The sequence below is a fragment of the Lutra lutra genome, chromosome 1 (genome assembly GCF_902655055.1).
Source record: "Lutra lutra chromosome 1, mLutLut1.2, whole genome shotgun sequence".
In the NCBI taxonomy this organism is placed as follows: Eukaryota; Metazoa; Chordata; class Mammalia; order Carnivora; family Mustelidae; genus Lutra; species Lutra lutra.
The window spans coordinates 120,197,364-120,216,670 of NC_062278.1; the positions used below are offsets into that span (position 1 = coordinate 120,197,364).

Genomic DNA, 19,307 nt, shown 5'->3' on the forward strand with positions numbered 1-19,307 from the left:
TTTGTTTGTTGGTTTTTAAGTAATCTCTACATCCAACATGGGGCTCAGACTCATGAGACCCTGAGATCAAGAGTCACATGTTCTGGGCGCCTGGGTGGCTCAGTGGGTTAAGCCGCTGCCTTCGGCTCAGGTCATGATCTCAGGGTCCTGGGATCGAGTCCCGCATCGGGCTTTCTGCTCAGCAGGGAGCCTGCTTCCCCCTCTCTCTCTCTGCCTGCCTCTCTGCCTACTTGTGATCTCTGTCAAATAAATAAATAAAATCTTAAAAAAAAATAAAAAAGAGTCACATGTTCTTCCAACTGAGCCATCCAGACACTGCTAGAAAAGTAATTTTAGAATTCTGCTAAGAGAATTTGCTAAATTATCTCAATGGGGGAGGGTGGGAAAATGAGGAAGATAGCCAGAAGGTACCTGTATTTTTGGATCTTCATAATCAGAGCATATTTAGTACATTGGACAAATAGATGTATATATTAATTACTACATTAAAAGTAAAATCTTTATCCGTAAAGTGGTAAGTTACAAAGACTGTCTTTTGTTCACATAGGGTTTTTGTTTGTTTTGTTTTGTTTTTAGTTGACATAAAGCTTTCATTTATATAAAGGCATGTGAGTAGAAATGGTTAACCTCCTTTTACAAAAATTAAAGTTACATGCATGAACTATGTAAGAATATGCAGAATATGCTATGGTGAGTGCTGTGAAGTGTGTAAACCTGGCGATTCACAGACCTGTACCCCTGGGGATAAAAATATATTATATGTTTATAAAAAATAAAATAAAAAAAAAAAGAATATGCGGAATACAAAATTCAGTACCAGAAGAACATAATTTTAAATTTGTACTTTTGAAGGTTGCTTTTCAACCCCATGCTTATAAAATAAAATGCTAATAGACCATTTTTTAAAAATAAGCCTTGTCGTGTTGTAGATTTCTAATTCATCTAACTTTTAAAAGTATGTTTAAGAATAAGCAAAAACTACAGCTATAAAACTTTTCAAAGAAAGTGTAAAAGAAAATCATTGTGACATGGGATAGGCAGTGATTTCTGAGGATACAGAAAGCAATAACCATTAAAAAAAAAACATGATAAATTAGAGTTCAGCAAAATGAAAAGCACATCCTCATGAAAAGAAAATACTAAGAAAATGAGTACACAAACCACAAACTGGGAGAAAATTTTGCAATATATGTATATGACACATACATATGACAGAGGACTTATATCCAAACTATAAAGGGTGTCTGCAACTTAATGCTAAAAAGACAAACAACCCAATTAAAAATTGGACAAAAGACTTGATTAGATATTTAACAAAGATATACAAATGACTAGTAAGCACCCAGAAAAGTGCTCAGTATCATTAATCATCATGGAAATGTAAATTAAGGCACAAGAGGGGTGCCTGGATGGCTCAGTGGGTTAGGCCTCTGCCTTCGGCTCAGGTCATGATCTCAGGGTCCTGGGATCGAGCCCCACATCAGGCTCTCTGCTCAGTGGGGAGCCTGCTTCCTTCTCTCTCTGCCTGCTTCTCTGCCTACTTGTGATCTCTCTGTCAAATAAATAAATAAAATCTTAAAAAAAAAAATTAAGGCACAAGACTTTATTACACTTCTACTAGAATGACTAAAAACTGACAACACCAGCTGTTTCGTGGGGATGTGGAGCAATGAGTGCTCTCATACACTGCTCGCAAAATTGTAAAGTGGGACATCCCCTTTGACAAAAGAATTTGGAAGATTTTTAAGCAGCTTTATTGAGATATAATGTACAAATCATAACATTTATCTATATTAAGTGTGCAGTTCAGTGAATTTTGGTAAATGATGCAGTCATGAGACTACCAACACAATCAAGACAGATAGCATTTCCATCAGCTGTGGGCCCCTTTATGGTAGATAAGTCCTTTCCCCTTCACTCAGCCCCAGGCAGCTACTGATCTGCTCTCAGTCAGTACGGTTGTACTTTTTCTAGAGTTTCATATAAATGAAATCAAGCATTATGTAGTGTTTTGTGGCTGGCTTTTTAGCAGACTATTTTTGAGATTACTGGTGTATTTAGAAATGGGCAAAAGAACGGACCTTTCACAAAAAGAAGATAAATGAATGGCTGACACCCACACAAAATGAGACTCAATATCATCAGTCATCAGAAAAATACTAATTAAAACAACAGTGAGATACCACTTTTCGCTCACCAGAAGAGCTAAGATGAAAGACTGACAACTGGAACTCAGATGCATTGCTGGTGTGAATGCAAAATGATACAGCTACTTTCAAAAAGAGATTGGGAGGTTTTTTTGTTTTTGTTTTTAAGTGATGCCTACACTTAAATAATTTATCCATTCTACTTGAAGGTATTAAAACCATCAAGAAATTCACTAACAGAGTGCTGAACAAAAAAAAGCCAGATTAGAAAAAAATTACATATGATTCTATTTTTTGAGTTCCAGAATTAGCAAAACTAATTGTATTACTTTTTCATTGCTGCCATAACAAATTACCACAAACTAAGATTTTTAAACACAAATTTATTATCTTATGGTTTTGTTAGGTCACAAGTCTAAGTCTTGGTCTCATTGGGCTGAAATCAAGATGCTGGCAGAGCTTTGTTCTTTTCTGTAGGCTCTGAGTAAGATACATTTCCTTGCATTTTTCAACTACTAGAGAGAAACTGTCCACATTCCTTGTCTCTTAACTAGAAGTCATCTCCAAGCCATCATTTTCCTCTTCCACTTTTAAGGACCCTTTTGATTACATCGTGTCCATTCAGATAATTTACAATAATTGCCCTATTTTAAGATCACTGACTAGCAGTCTTAGTTTTACTTTCAACCTTAGTTCCCCTTTGCCATGTAAAGAAACATATTTATAGGTTCCAGGGGTTAGATCTTAGACATCTTTGGGGATTGTTATTTTTGCCTTTCATACAAATTTAATGTGAAAAAATCAGAAGAGTGGTTATCTCTTAAGAGCACACTATAGCATGATGAGGGGAACTGACTGTGGAAAGGGATGTGGGGATTTTCAAGCAAAGTAGAAATGTCCTACATCATGAGAGAAGTGTATATTACAAAGATGAATTCATTTATCAAGTATGTAGCTAAGGTGTATACATTTCAGTGGATATGAATTTTACCTTTAAAAAGCACTATTGAGGGGTGCCTAGGTGGTTCAGTCAGTTAGCGTCTGACTCTTGATTTCAGCTCAAGTCACAATCTCAGGGTCATGAGATTGAGCCTTGTGTTGGATTCCATGCTGGGTGTGGAGTCTGCTTAAAATTCTCCCTCCCTCCCTTTGCCCTTCCCCACTCATTCTCTCTCTCTTAAAAAAAAAAGGAATTGAGGGGGGCACTTGGGTGGTCAGTTGGTTAAGTGTCCAACTCTTGATTTCAGCTCAGGTCTCTGTCTCAGGCAGTGAGCTCAAGCTCTGCATTGGGGGCCATGGTAAATGGTTTAGAAGCATAGATGAAACAAGAATGGCACTGTTGACATTTTTGAAAACTGAATGAGTGCTGTTATATTAGTATACTGGTATACATTATACTGTTTATTTTAGTTTGGAATTTTTAATATTAAAAAGTCAAAAGAATACCCATTTAACTCTAAATGAATTAAATCAATAAATGCCATGATAATGTTTATTAGTAAAATTGCATTTAATTTATTTTAAATGTTAATTTTAAAACCTCAAACTACCCATTAACAACTAGAGTCTCTCTTTGGCAGCCATGAAGAACTGTACTCAGGTCGCCCTTATGGAGCCCTTGATTCAGGTTTCAATAGTGTGGACAGTGGTGATAAGAGATGGTCAGGGAATGAAGTAAGTTGTTTCTTTTATTCTGCATGTTGTAACACCTGATTAAGAGACAATACGATGATGAAAATGAAAAGTATCTTAATTGGATTCAGTTTCTCATTACATAAAATATGGAAAACCCAAGCAAGATGTAAAACCACAGAGTACTGCCGTCCAGAAATGATGCTCTGTTTCTTTGCCATCTTTTTACCACACGTTTTACATGTTTGTTACCTTATTGTCTTGTATAAATAGTTTAATATCCTAGAAAGCCAAATGGGAACTGAGCCAATTACAACTAAAGCCTAAAGTTTGCAGGGCTGGGCGACCTTGAGCAGAGGTTGCAGAAGGGGTGCTGCAAGGTGACAAGATAGGACTATAGGCTGATATAAGACAGGAACCTTAGTGAAGACTATTAACATGCTCAAGATAAATAATTGTCCTAATTAATTATATCTTTTTTCTCTTGTGTTTAGTTACTGTTATGCTTTCTATCTTTTTTTGCTCTCAGTTGGGTTAAATGATGAAATAAGCTTTTATTAGCAAGACTGATAACCTCCCATTTGTAGCATTATTTCATTCATTCCAATGCAAATGAACTTCAGACCACAGCCCATTTGTAATTTGGAATTGCTTGTGTATGTACCAGGAGATGTGTTCATAATCGTATCTGTATCCATGCAGACAGTTTAAATTCATGTTTATTTGGAAAGTGATGTATAACCCTCCATTGCTTTTTTAAAATTATGTAAAATAAATATACATAACATAAAATACACCATTTTATTCTTAAGTGTACATATCAGTGACATTAAGTACACTCACATTGTTGAGACACTGTTACTACTATTCATTTCCAGGAGTTTTTTGCTATTTCTTCTTAAGTATAAATTCATATCCATGCTTTCAGTATGGTGGTGTCTAAAGTTTGAAATGATGTTTTTAAACAGTACCACTTTTTTTTTTTAAGCCTACAGATGAATTTTCAGATCTGCCTCTTCGAGTAGCAGAAATAACTAAGGAACAAAGACTGCGAAGAGAAAGCCAGTACCAGGAGACTCGGAGCAGTTTAGTAGTAACAAATGGTGGAGGTGAGTGGAACTCCCGACCACAGCCAGTCTTTATAGTCACTGGCGTTTTTAAGTGGTCATTTTCACATTCGTTTCTTTTGTTTGTATATCTGTAGCTTCTCCAGCTCTTATTTAATTTTATTTATTAATTTGAGAGAGAGCATGAGCAGGGGGAGGAGCTGAGGGAGGAGAAGCAGATTCCCCACTGAGAGGGGAGCCCAACGTTGGGCTCAATCCCAGGACCCCAAGATCATGACGTGAGCCAAAAGCAGGTGCTTAAGTGACTGAGCCACCCAGGTGCCCCTCCAGCTCTTCTTTTAAAGACTGCCTCATATGATTGGAAAAATGTTGTTTTCCATTGGGATTAAATTTTAATTTCTCTAAGTTTTCAGGCTTGCAGTTAAAATACAGTATTTCTTGCGCCTGGGTGGCTCAGTGGGTTAAACCTCTGCCTTCAGCTCAGGTCATGATCTCAGGATCCTGGGATTGAGCCCCACATCGGGTTCTCTGCTTGGCAGGGAGCCTGCTTCCCCCCTCTCTGCCTGCCTCTATGCCAACTTGTGATTTCTCTCTCTCTGTCAAATAAATAAACAAAATCTTTTAAAAAAAATACAGTGTTTCTCACTTATTTTTATTTTGGAAGGAAACTTCATTAAAGACTATTTACCTGGAATAGATCTTTGTTAATCTTTATTTCATCATGATTCTCTTTTAAAGTACTATTCTCCCCTTTTTTTTTTTTTTAAGATTTTATTTATTTATTTGACAGATCACAAGTAGGCAGATCTCTGCTCTGCGGGGAGCCTGCTTCCTCCTCTCTCTCTCTGCCTGCCTCTCTGCCTACTTGTGATCTCTGTCTGTCAAATAAATAAATAAAATCTTTTTTTTTTTTTTAAAGATTTTATTTATTTATTTGACAGAGAGAGATCACAAGCAGACGGAGAGGCAGGCAGAGAGAGAGAGGGAAGCAGGCCTCCCGCTGAGCAGAGAGCCCGATGCGGGACTCGATCCCAGGACCCCGAGACCATGACCCGAGCCGAAGGCAGCGGCCCAACCCACTGAGCCACCCAGGCGCCCAATAAATAAAATCTTTAAAAAAAAAAAAAAAAAGAGCTTTCATCCTTGAATGATGATTTCAATTAAGTGACTTGCTCTTTTTTTCCTTACCATTTTATATTCTGTACTCTTATTACTTACCATTCCATTCACATTTTAGTGATTTTCTTTTTAATCTTGCTTTCATATGAGATATTTCCCCTTAGTTAGTTTCAGACTTAAAATACTTTTGTTCTATGGGGCGCCTGGGTGGCTCAGTGGGTTAAGCCGCTGCTTTCGGCTCAGGTCATGATCCCAGGTCCTGGGTTCGGGCCCCACATCGGGCTTTCTGCTCAGCAGGGAGCCTGCTTCCTCCTCTCTCTCTGCCTGCCTCTCTGCCTACTTGTGATTTCTCTCTGTCAAATAAATAAATAAAGTCTTTTTAAAAAAAAATACTTTTGTTCTGATCTGTGCTGTCTAGTATGGTAGCCACTAGAAACATGTGGTTATTGAGCATTTGACATGAGGCCTTTCTAACTTTTTTTTTTTTTTAACTTTTCTTTATTGAAGTAATCTTCACACCTGACCTGGGGCTTGAACTCACAACCCTGAGATCAAGAGTTGCTTGTTCTGGGGCACCTGGGTGGCTCAGTGGGTTAAAGCCTCTGCCTTCAGCTCTGGTCATGATCCCAGGGTTCTGGGATCGAGCCCCACATCGGGCTCTCTGTCCAGCAGGGAACCTGCTTCCTTTCCTCTCTCTCTGCCTGCCTCTCAGCCTACTTGTGATCTGTCTGTCAAATAAATAAATAAAATATTAAAAAAAAAAAAAAAAGAGTTGCTTGTTCTTCTTACTGAGCCAGCCAGGCGCCCCTGAAATGAGGCCTTTCTAAATTAAGATGTACTATCTGTAAAATACACATTGAGTTTTGAAGAATTTACATGCGGGGGGGGGAAAAGAATGTATAATATCAGTAATACTTTATATACTTATATGCTATAATGACACTATTTTAGATATATTAGACAAAGTAAAATCTGTTATTAAAATTTAGTGTCACATTTTCTTTTGACTTTTTTTAATGTGGCTACTAGATAATTTTTATTACTTATATGGTTCACTTTTATGGCTTGCATTCGTTTCTCTTGGACTGTACTGATCTAGATATTATGTAAAGGTGATGTTGCTTTCTTGAGAAGTAGTCATAAAATGAACCATTAATTAGTCACACAAATTGTAGCTCATTGAAAAAGATGGATTTATGTACCTGGTTTCTAATGTGGATATAGATTTATAACCTTTGTATCCTTTTACCTGTTATTATTAACTCTGGTAACTCAAAATTCATTTTTTTATTAATGGCCAATATGGAATTTTTTAGAAATAAGTGAATCTGAGGGGCCTGGGTGCCTTAGATGGTTAGGTGTCTGACTCTTGATTTCAGCTGAGGTCATGATCTCAGGGTTGTGAGATTGAGCCTCATTTGGTCTCTATTCTCAACACGGAATCTGCTTGAGAGTCTCTCTCTCTCCTTTTCCCTCTGCTCCTCCCCTTGCTCTTTCTCTCTCTCTCTCTCTCAAATAAATAAAAGCTTGTTTTAAAGAAGAAAGAAATAATTGAATCTGAAAACAGAAAAATAGACTTCTCTGAGTTCTTTATTCCCAGCAACGGTCACTTATAGGTAGTCTGTAGAACATCATACAGTAATGGTTGGGGTTTAGTCTCTGGAGAAACCTTAGAAAGTTTAGTAGCAAGGTTTTTGCTCCTACTATGCCATTTTAGCCAGCTTTTAAATATAGTTACTCTTGGGAGCTCCTGGCTGGCACAGTTGATGGAGCATGCAACTCTTGATCTTAGGGTTGTGTGTTTGAGCCCCAGGTTGAGTATGGAGATTGCTTAAAATTAAAATCTTAAAAAAGAAAAAAGTTACTTTTTAAACGTAAAATAATAGGGCACTCCCAAACATATTAGAATAATGGTATGGCTGTATCTTATTCATAGGCCTTTTACCCCAAAGCATTTTGAGAAGCAAAAATTCTCAAATGATTCCCTCTGTCCCCAAACTGCTACAAAATATCTACACTGCTGACCTCTAGAAAATAAATTTTTAAATAAGAAAATCATTGTTCTAAATATGGACAACAGTTACAGGAAGAGAAACAGTGGTCAACAGCTGTTTCTTTATTTCTGAGTCCACTTTCCTCCTGTCCTTTCTCTTTCATTTTGACTTGACTGTGTTAGGTTTTCTGCCTCCCAGTTCCTTGAAGGGTAGGATTAAGCCCTTAAACTAAAACGGTGGGGAGCGGGCAATCTAAAAGAATATGTACCCCCCAATGTTTAAAAATTATTCTCCCTCTCTTTGTCTCACAAACTCAAACTGTCTGGTTTAAAACAGTAAAGAGCTATCCAAAGAAAAAAATATTAGAGGTCTATAATTCCATAATTACTATCAATTACTGTATTCTTTAGTGAATTAGGACTAAGATTTTTCTAGAACTTATTTTTGTGAGTGGCCATGGACTTAAAAAGAAAGGCTTACCTAATTTACACTTCTTCACACTCCTCCCACTTTCAGAATAGAAAATATTAGGTAAAAGGAAAGAATGCAACAGAATGTGTTTATTGGCTGTTGATTTTTACTCTTCTTTTCTGGTGTGTGTTTGTGTGGTGTGGACAGTGGACCATGATCTGGACCAGATCGACTACATCGATAGCTGTACTGCAGAGGAGGAAGAGGATGAGATCAGACAGCCCAAGGGCCTGGAACCAGACAGCCTCAGTTCCCAGTTTATGGCGTACATTGAACAACGGCGAATCTCTCATGAGGTAGTACACACTTTTAAGCCTAAATATGTAGCTGTCCCCTAGTAAAAACAGTTCATGATGGTATAAATTTCTGTCATATTAGTGATTTATTGGTTTAGGCCCAATTATTTGTTTTATAAAGTTCAGTCCCAATTTCATGACTGAATTTTTCAGATTTATTGTAAAAAGTCAGTAGTCTTAAGTAGGGTTTAGCTTTATTGTTCAAATAAAAAAACAGATTTCAAAATCTTGGAGAAGGAATAGGAGGAGTCCTAAGAGTATTCTATGCCCTTGAAGAAAATGCAAATGAATGTAATGCTTTTCATTCATCTTGTTCTTACTGCTTTTTTATTGTTACCAACTTACATCATAGCTTCATTAGTAATTACAAGGATCGAACCAAACTGCAGACTTTGGAGCAACATACAAACTTAACCATAGAATTTTTATAATGCACTTAATTATATTGGATCTTTTATGCTAAGTCACACAGAATATAAATTATTTGCCATTATAGTTCTTGGGTATCTCTTATAGTGGAGCATTGAGTTGCCTTAGAAAACAAATGAGCATTCAGCCTACAGTAGAATCACTGCCAATCCCCCAAGGGGCTCCAGTGGAAATTGCATTCTTCAGCGTATCTAGTCAGCATAATGAAACGGCTCCACTTCAGTGTGTGTGATGTTAATGTCTGGAGTTGGTCCCAAGCTCTGAGCAGGGGTTATTTGAGAAACACTTGGGGCCTTTTTGGAGAGTGATGTATTTAGCCTTCTAGAAATAGAGGATAATCACTCAAGTGGGATGTGTTGTGGAACGATATTATCATTCTTAAAAAAAAAAAAAAAAAATCCTTCAGTTTCCCTGTCTGAAGACTTTTGAAAAGTATTTTTTGTTGGTGTTCAGAAGACACTCTTATATTTAAAGTTGGATAAAGATGTTTAAATCGAAGTCCTACAGCCCAGCAATAGCAGTGTACCAGGAAATTAATGAAACTACATGTGACTCAGGATATGAACATTCTTACTAGAACAAAGGGTGACTACTTTGCAAAAACATGAAGATTAGCAATGCACATTGTAATCTTAAAGGGAGTTTTTTTCCTTGTGGTCTTTCTCTTTGATTATTTTATGGTAGTTATTTTTTTATGTATAGATGAGGTATTTCTACTAAAAATAAAAATGCCTGTTATACTACTACTGAAAAATTGTATCTTTTTTTTAATCCATTGTTTTTGCTGTTTTGTAATATTTTTTTTAATTCTAGCTATATTTGTGTGGTAGTGTTTATGATTCTCTGTCATAATGTTCTTTATGACTTCTGTGTCATAAGGTTTTCTAAAATTTGGCATCTATAAAAATGTGATGGAGCAGTATTATTTATTTATTTATTTGTTTGTTTGTTTGTTTTTAAAGATTTTATTTATTTGACAGACAGAGATAACAAGTAGGCAAAGAGGCAGGCAGAGAGAGAGAGGGGGGGAAGCAGGCTCCCTGCTGAGCAGAGAGCCTGATGCAGGCCTTGATCCCAGGACCCTGAGATCATGACCTGAGCAGAAGGCAGAGACTTAACCCAGTGAGCCACCCAGGTACCCATAAAGCAGTATTATTTTAGATGGTTTAACAACCACCTAGAGTGTTATATTCTTTTTTTTTTTTTTTAAGATTTTATTTATTTATTTGACACAGAGAGAGAGAGACAGTGAGAGGGGAACACAAGCCAGGGGAGAGAGAGAGGGAGAAGCAGGCTTCCCCCTGAGCAGGGAGCCCAACGTGGGGCTCAATCCCAGGACCCTGGGATCATGACCTGAGTCAAAAGCAGGCGCTTAATGACTGAGCCACCCAGGCACCCCTAAAGTGTTACATTCTTGAATACTATCTAAGAATGGGTTGCTACAAAAAAGGATCTATTTGAGATTTTAAACACTCTGCTATTATGTAATTCTGTTATAGTACTTCTCATACATAGAGGTATTATGATGAAATAGGGTATAACATGTTTATAGGGTACATTTACTTTTTTAAAAAAGATTTTATTTATTTATTAGAGCATTTAGAGGGGAGGGTCAGAGGAAGAAGCAGACTCTCCACTGAGCAGGTATTCCCATTATGGGACTCGATCCTGGGACTCCAGGATCATGACCCAAGCTGAAGGCAGTTGCTTAACCAACTGAGCCACCCAGGAGGCCAGGTATTACATTTACTTTTAAAATTAAGCCAATGTCACATTCATCATGAAAATTTCATGTACCTCTTACAGTAATTTTAGATAATGGCAGTATGTAAAACCAGTGCGTTGAGTCACTGATGTTAACATACTAGGAGAGATTTTTGTTTATTTAAGAAGGCATATTCACTTGGGACGCCTGGGTGGCTCAGTTGGTTGGGCAGCTGCCTTCGGCTCGGGTCATGGTCCCAGCGTCCTGGGATCGAGTCCCGCATCGGGCTCCTTGCTCATCGGGGAGCCTGCTTCTCCCTCTGCCTCTGCCTGCCATTCTGTCTGCCTGTGCTTGCTCTCTCTCCCTCTCTCTCTGACAAATAAATAAATAAAATCTTTAAAAAAAAAAAAAAAAGAAGAAGGCATATTCACTTAAATTAGAGTAATTATGGTTTGATCAGAGTTCTCTAATTATATCTCATTTTATATGATCCTAATGCCTGACTTTAAAACAGTCTTCTTTAGCCCTTTGCAGGGCTCACCAAAGAAGATTTTCTAGTTCTATATGATTACCTAGATTTCTTGGAGATAGACTCTAAATAGTTTTACATTTGATTTTTATTTTTTGTTTTTTAAGATTTTATTTATTTATTTGTCAGAGAGAGAGAACAAGCAGGGGGTGCGGCAGGTAGAAAGAGAAGCATGCTCCCTGCTGACCAAGGAGCCTGATGTGGAACTCGATTCTAGGACCCTGAGATCATGATCTGAGCCGAAGGCAGATGTTTAACTGACTGAGCAACCCAGGCATCCCTTACATTTGATTTTTTTTAGATAACTTTTTGGATAAGTTGTTTTCTTTCCCTTAAAGAATACCCATTTTAATGTTTATTTTTGGTGTTGAAATCAGATTTTATTTTTTCTATCCATTCTTATTTGACAAAATAAATGCTGTGATTACCTATAAGCCTCTTTATAATTTTATTTCTCAATATGTGGTCCATATCACTGAGGGCAGTTCAGTTTTCCTCAGTCATGTCTTTTTAAAATGACCTTAATTCTTTAGTTTATAAATAAATTAAATTGTCAATATTCTTCTTTTGGTTAACACCCTATTTTACCATAAATAGAAATTACTTTTTGCTGTATCTTAATATTCCACCAATATTCCCAGGACTATTTGTATGACTAACATAAGTAACAATTTGTGATGATATGTAAAGAAATATAAATAAATAAATAAGTGAAGAAATGTAATCTGCCCGGAGTGCCTGGGTGGCTCAGTCAGTTAAGTGTCTGCCCTTGGCTCACTTCAGAATCTCAGAGTCCTGGGATCGAGCCCCATGTCGGGCTCCCCGCTCAGCAGGACATCTGCTTCTTCCTCTGTCCACCCTGGCTTGTGCTCTCTCACTCTCTCAGATAAATCTTTTTTTTTTTTTTTTTAATGTAATCTGTCCAATGATCTCCTTATTACTAGAAATACACAAGTGAGGCCAAGCACAAGTCAGGGAAGGGCAGGTGGGAATTGCTGTCTGGATGGAAGTTTGTACTAGATGACCCCTAAGATCCTCTCCAAGCTCTAACATCTTAGCATATAGTAGATATTACTGTATGGTCAGTGTAATTTATGTAATAGAGTGAGAAGGAAATCTTTTTGAAGAGTATTTTGGGATTATGAATAGTGTTTTGTTTACCAAAGCAGTAACATAGCCTATAATGAATATTTTAAACATAAAAATTTCACATTAAAAAAAAAAATCACATTTGAAAATTTTGTTAAAATATTTTTTAGCATAATCTATAGATCCCTGAATGCCAAGTCAGATGTGTATTATGCAGCGACAGTGTTTTGGATACATCTGTTAAATTGATTTATTTCTGCTTTTTTGGCCTAGGGTTCACCCATAAAGCCAGTACCTCTGAGGGAGTTTCAAAAAACAGAGGACATGAGAAGATACTCACATCAAAACAGGTTTGAAAAAACCAATTCTCATTTGTTTCAATCTTTAAAACTCATTAGTAAGAGCATGAAATGGTTTTGGTTTTGTGCAGATGTATGTATGTCGAAGATATTTAGACTCTGTTTTAGATACCATGTATGTAGAGCTGAGTGACAGTGTGCTTTGTGCTCATGTAATAGAAAAAGAAGTAAAATTGATTTATCGATTATAAATTCAGGTTGCCTAAACCATTACATGTATAATTATGTGATTTGAAGGTACTTAATGGCAGTGAGATTTTATGGTGATATGTCTGAATTTATGCATAAAGAAGGCTAAATGAGTTTCAGGAGTCCTGAGGTGTTTTTTTTTTTTTTTCTTAAAGATTTTATTTATTTGTCAGAGAGAGAGAGTGAGCACAGGCAGACGGAATGGCAGGCAGAGGCAGAGGGAGAAGCAGGCTCCCTGCTGAGCAAGGAGCCCGATGTGGGACTCAATCCCAGGACGCTGGGATCATGACATGAGCCGAAGGCAGCCACTTAACCAACTGAGCCACCCAGGCATCCCAGGAGTCCTGAATTTTTTATTTTTCATTTTTTGCTTAAACTTTTGACTAGAAACAGGGAGCCAGACAGAGACATCAGTATGTTTCCTCCTTCCTATCTCAATCGATATGATCTTTTCACTACACTTAGTGCCTCACAGGATATCTCTGAAATTAACTTGACCAATTAGAGCACTGCTGCTTATTCTTGAATTCCAAACGTTTCTTGCGTACACCATATCACAGTAGTTGAAAAATTCACAGCCTTTGGGTCTTTGCTTCCTCTCTATTTTTATGAAGTCTTAAAGCAGTACACTTGATAAACTTGTTCTTAAACAACAGTAAATTTCCTCTGTAGAAAGTGTCATACATAGATCTTCACTTATACTTGATGGGATATTAAAGTTGTTTAGGAAACTGAGATACAGATGAGTAAAGAAAATGTGGGGAGAAGAGTGAAAGAAAAAAAAATCTCTTAATTGGCCTTCTTTAGTCTTATCAGTTCTTGGGGATTTAGTTGAATTTCATATCTTTGAAATTTATCTCAGAATGGCTTTTTAGTTGCCATGAGTCCTTATATTGAGGGGGGTTTGCTATTGTGTTTTTCCACTTTGGGTTTATCTCCTGTCCCTCTTACCTCCTGCATCCATCATAAGTAAAGTTCAAGATTTCTAGAATTTAATAGAAACTCCCAAGGTAAAAGCCAACTTTTTTTTTCCCTTAGTTACCTTATGTATTAGTTTTCTAATACTCATGTAACAAATTACCACATATTTAGTGGCTTAAGACATAAAATCTCAGTTTATAATGTCTCAGTTCTATAGGATAGAAGTGTGCACAGACCTTCATTCTTGCCTTCATTTTCTCCTTAGGGTCTCATAAGTGAAAGTCATGGCACTGGCTGGCCTACATTCTTACCTGCAGATCCTGGGGGAGCAATCCACTTCCAGGCTCATGCAGGTTGTTGGCAGAATTCAATTTCATATAGTTATATCACTGAGGTCCCTGTTACTTTGCTGACTATCAGCTGAGACTCCATTTTTAGCTTCTGGAGTATGCCCACATTCCTTGGTTCCTAGTTCCCTCCAACTTCAGGTCAGCAATGGCAAGCCATTTTGAATCTCTTCTCACATTTTCAGTCTCTCTGATTTCCCTTTCTGTCACATCCCACAAACTCTCTTGCTTTCCTCTTCTGTTTTTTTTCCCCAGTTTTATTGAAAAATAATTGATATAAGTCACTGCATAAGTTTAAGGCATACAGCATGATAGTTTGATTTACATGTGTTATGAAGTGATCACGATAGGTTTAGTTAATAGCCATCTCTCATATAAATACAATAACAAATTTTCTTTCTCCATGTGATAAGAACTTTCAGGGTTTACTCTCTTAACAACTTTCCTGTATATCACACAGCAATGCTAACTATAGTCATCATGTTGTACATTACATCCCTAGTACTCCTTTATCTTATAGCTAAAGTGTGTAGCTTAGACCACTTCCCTCCAGTTGCCCCCACCTTCTGCTTTTAAGAGTTCCCTTGATTACATTAGACCCATCTGGATAATTTTCCCACTTCAAGGTCAACCAGTTAGGAACCTTCATTTCGTCTGCAAAGTCCCTTTTGGCATTTAACACATTTACTGGAGTAACACCAGGGGGTGGAAATCATAGGGGCCAAAAATCTGCCTACCTAACCTTAACCCAGTGTTCTTGTTTTTATGACTTTCTTAGAAATTCTTGCTCTGCTAGCACTGAGGGAATCTTCCCTTATTAGAGCCTGTGCTTCCAGACCTAGTAGTTTTTCATCTATATTCATTTATATCACCCTCTTTTAAGGGACAGACCCTGGTGGTGCCTGGGTGGCTCAGTCAGTTTAGCCTCTGCCTTTGGCTCAGGTCATGATCCCAGAGTCCTGGGATTGAGCCCCATGTCGGGCTCCCTGCTCTGTGGGGAGCCTGCTTCTCCCTCTCTCTCTCTGTACCTCTCCCCACTTGTGCTCTCTCTCGAATAAATAAAATCATTAAAAAATTTAAAAAGTGACAGATCCTGGATTCAAACTAGATAACAATTAATTCTAAAGTCCATGATTTTAACAATTACTCCATGTTGCTTCTCCCAGACTAATCACAGTACCGGACTCACTTATGTCTCATTCTTTATTGGTTATATTTCAGCCTGAAATCTTACCCTACCAACCTACTCTTCTCTTCTCTTGAAAATTTTTGACTAAGAGTGTACTGCCTGGGAGTGCTAATAGATAAATGTTGGGAAGGATTAGTAAAAAAAATTTAAGGAAGTTTTGTTTTTTTTTCCCCAACTTCAGTGTTATTTTAAACCTTGTCTAAGGGAGTTATTAAGTAATTTATTCTATATCTTTAAAAAAATTATGATTTATTCTGTCAAACCTTTTTAGGTTTTTTTATAAAGATTTTATTTGCTTGACAGAGAGCGAGAGAGGGAACACAAGCAGGGGGAGTGGGAGAGGTAGAAGCAGGCCCCTCGCTGAGTAGATAGCCTGATGCAGGTCTCATCCCAGGACCCTGGGATCATGACCTGAGCCAAAGGTGGACTCTTGACAGCTAAGCCACTGAGGCACCCCTAGGAGGTGGTATTTTAATTATTTTAGTAAAGGTAAGAAATATGGCTATACTCTTGAGGTCATATGAAACAGGGTTTTTTAGGGGCGCCTAGGTGGCTCAGTCAGTTAGGCGGCTGCCTTTGGCTCGGGTCATGATCCCAGCCAGGGTCCTGGGATCGAGCCCTGCATCGGGCTCCCTGCTCAGTGGAGAGCATGCATGCTTCTCCCTTTCCCTTTGCCTGCTGCTCTGCCTGCTTGTGCTCTCTCTCTCTGTCAAATAAATAAAGAAAATCTTTAAAAAACAAAAACAAAACCAGGTTTTTTTAAACTTATTTTTTAATACCTGGAAATTAAAAAAAAAAAAGAATTTTGTGAATACTTCAAAGATGTGGAACCAATATAAGAAAAGAAATGTGAAGAGAAATGTGAAATGAAAGAAAATGAAAGAAAGAAATGTGAAGAGAAAGAGAACAAGAGTATGGCTTAAGTTTTGCTTTTTTAAGTTTTGCTTTTTTTAAATTTAGGGAAGTATAATGTAGGCCAGTGTTTCTCAATAGGTTCTAGCACCACTCTTAGTGGATATTTGAAATGTATTTATTTGATTTGGGAATTAGTTGCCAAAATGATTATAGGTGTTACTGGCAGGCATTAAGGCTAACCTACCTATAATGTGCAGAACAATCTTGTGCAACAAAAAAATTATCTGAAATGTTGTGACACTCCTATTGAGAACCATATTCATAGATAGAAAAGGCCATATGGCATGAAGTAGCATGGTGGCACCAGGGTTGGTGCCAGCGTTGGCTCCAAGGTTGCTCCTTGGAGCAGCCAAGTTGTGACGGGCCCACCTTAGCACCTGGTGATTGGCTTGAGGGAGCTGTCCATTCTCACTGCCACTTTTATTCTCCCATATGCCATGCTTCACTCTTTGCCACCATCTTTAACTTTTCACAGCTTAGTTTTTGCCATTGCAGGTAATTGTTTTCTATATGTGTGCCCATATGCTTTTAGGTCTCCATGCTTTTCACTTTCTCCTTCCTACACTCTGCCACTGTAAAGTAGGGAAGTGTGGAGTAGTAGAAGCCACTAATCTCCAAGTCAGGGGTCTTGAATTCTGACCTGGGCTCTGGCCCTAGTAGCTATCATTGAACTTCTGAGGGCCTTAGTTTTCTCTTTTGTAAAGTTAGTAGCGTGGACTCCATGATTTCTGAGGTACCTCCAGTTCCCGTAGGCAGCATACATAGAAGAAGAAAAATCAGACTACCACTGAGTCAGATAAGAATTCAAATCAGGTAGATAAGGATTACTGGCTATATCCCCTTGGGAAAGTTACTTAACTTCCATGCTTCAGCTTTCAACTGTAGAATGAGGATTATAATGGTTCTATTCCTAAAATTGCATGAAGAATAATTGAGAAACACTGTGTATCAAATATATAGTACATGGTAGGAGCTCAAATATTGTCAGTTTCTATGTGCCTCTGAAGAACATTGCCCAAAAAATGACATGAATCGTAGTTGACAAATGCAGAAGAACTATTAATTACACATGTACATCAAGAGGAAAAGTCCCAATTCTAAAGAACAAGAAGGTTCTAAAAAACACCTTTTCTAAGAAGTTCTCCATAGGTTGGAATCTATAGAAAAGGCTTGAAGTAAGGAATTAGTATATGATAAGTGAAGAGATCTTATTAGAGAAAAGATTCCATAGTGGGTGTGTTTCTGAAATGGGATAAGAGTCCTGAAATCCAGGTTGAAGAATTTGTTTTTTTATTAGTTGGTAATAAGAAACTACTAGAGCTTTGGGAGGTTCATTTTTATTTCCCTGGTAACACACTGTTTTAATGCATTTAAGTCAACCTGACAGGCTAATAATCATAGTTTAAAATTTCAGGTCCTAAATGTCACAGTGTCACTGTTCCCAACATTGTTGGGTGAGACACAAATGAGTAACAGACTCTTGAAACACTAAATCCAATTCAGGAAAAAGATAAATACCAAACTGTAAGATTTAGCACTAATAAAACTGAGAAGCAACTTTTGCTGGCTTTTTTTAAAGCATCAAATCAGGTTTTATCTCTTTCTTAAAAATAAAAATCAGAATATTTACTTTTATTATTAAAATTGCTACATCAGTTGAAAATGGGAATAGGAGTGCTTTATAAGAACAGTTGCCAGATTCTGTCATCTTCCAGAATCCTATGGGTAAAATGACTTTGTATATAAAATGATCTCATTTACATGTGTCTTGTTTCAATCATGGCAATGAGATAATAATTATGTTTGCTATAAAGAAATGATACTGTTTGAAAAGTGATCTCAAATATCTGTCTGGTCAGCACTGGCTGTCATAGACCGTTGTTAGCTGTCTGTAGACTGATCAGTGATACCGTCACGTGAAATGTGAGTTGGCGGCATCTCATATTCCTGAAGCTTCATTTAATGACTTGGGCTCAGGTTTACAAAATGCAGTCAGTCTTTCATTGCTGACCAGACAGTTTGCCTATTGATTAATAGTATGCTACATTAACAATAAAATTTTACTTAGCTTTTATATATCTGCCTATCTTATCAAAGAATTTTTTCTGTCTCCTCCCCCCCCTCCCTTTTTTGGGTCAGGGTTCCAGTTGAGCCATCTTCTGTCATGTCACTATCACCAAGTCACAATCAGGTAAAAAAAAAAAAAAAAATTTGTATTTCAGTTTTGATTTTTTTTAAACTAAGATGATTTTCTATTTTTATAACACTTAAGTTACCCTTGATTGCCAGATATGTGTAAATTTCAGTACCTGTCTCCTCCAAAATACAGTCACTACAACATGTGCAGCTAATACTTGCTAGCAGTGTTTTTTAGACACCAGACAGAAGGTAAATCTTTACTGACATGATGGCTTTATAGCACATACAAGAACACAGTTGCAAAGATGGGAAAAGATGCGCAATAAACACACTTAAAGAAATTCTAGGCGACTGCAAAGTAGAAATTGTTTGGGTCAGTAGTAGTTTCCTGAATTGCTTAGGAATATTGACAAGTGGACCTTTATCCCCACTTGCATGTGCAAAATACTTTTGTTCCAGTTATCACATACAGACTTGGAACTTCATCGGAGAAGAGAACAGTTAGTAGAGCGAACTCGGAGAGAGGCCCAGCTTGCTGCCCTACAGTATGAGGAGGAGAAAATAAGGACCAAGCAGATCCAGAGAGATGCTGTCCTGGACTTTGTCAAGGTGAGATTTTTTGCCATATTTCATTGAAATTCCTAAAGTGTTTTAGAAGTAAGTGCTTATTTGTTTTGCTGAGGCTATCAGTATTTGTCTTAAAGTGTCAGCTTCCTTTTATGTCACTATAAGGAATCTTGAGTAAATAGTGTAATTGTCTCCTACTTGTG

At 37.4% G+C, this 19,307-nt stretch overlaps 1 protein-coding gene across 12 annotated transcripts in view; it reads left to right on the top strand.

Annotated features, from left to right (window-relative positions):
- The window catches only part of LRCH3 (leucine rich repeats and calponin homology domain containing 3), a 117,623-nt gene that overhangs the window by 65,470 nt on the left and 32,846 nt on the right, over window positions 1–19,307 (top strand). For all 12 annotated transcript variants that reach the window (XM_047734567.1, XM_047734577.1, XM_047734606.1 and 9 more), the window contains exons 7-12: window positions 3,728–3,821; window positions 4,768–4,888; window positions 8,578–8,726; window positions 12,752–12,828; window positions 18,538–18,589; window positions 18,997–19,146. In XM_047734567.1, the coding sequence (XP_047590523.1) occupies window positions 3,728–3,821; window positions 4,768–4,888; window positions 8,578–8,726; window positions 12,752–12,828; window positions 18,538–18,589; window positions 18,997–19,146 (643 nt within the window). The remainder of the gene's footprint in view (window positions 1–3,727; window positions 3,822–4,767; window positions 4,889–8,577; window positions 8,727–12,751; window positions 12,829–18,537; window positions 18,590–18,996; window positions 19,147–19,307) is intronic.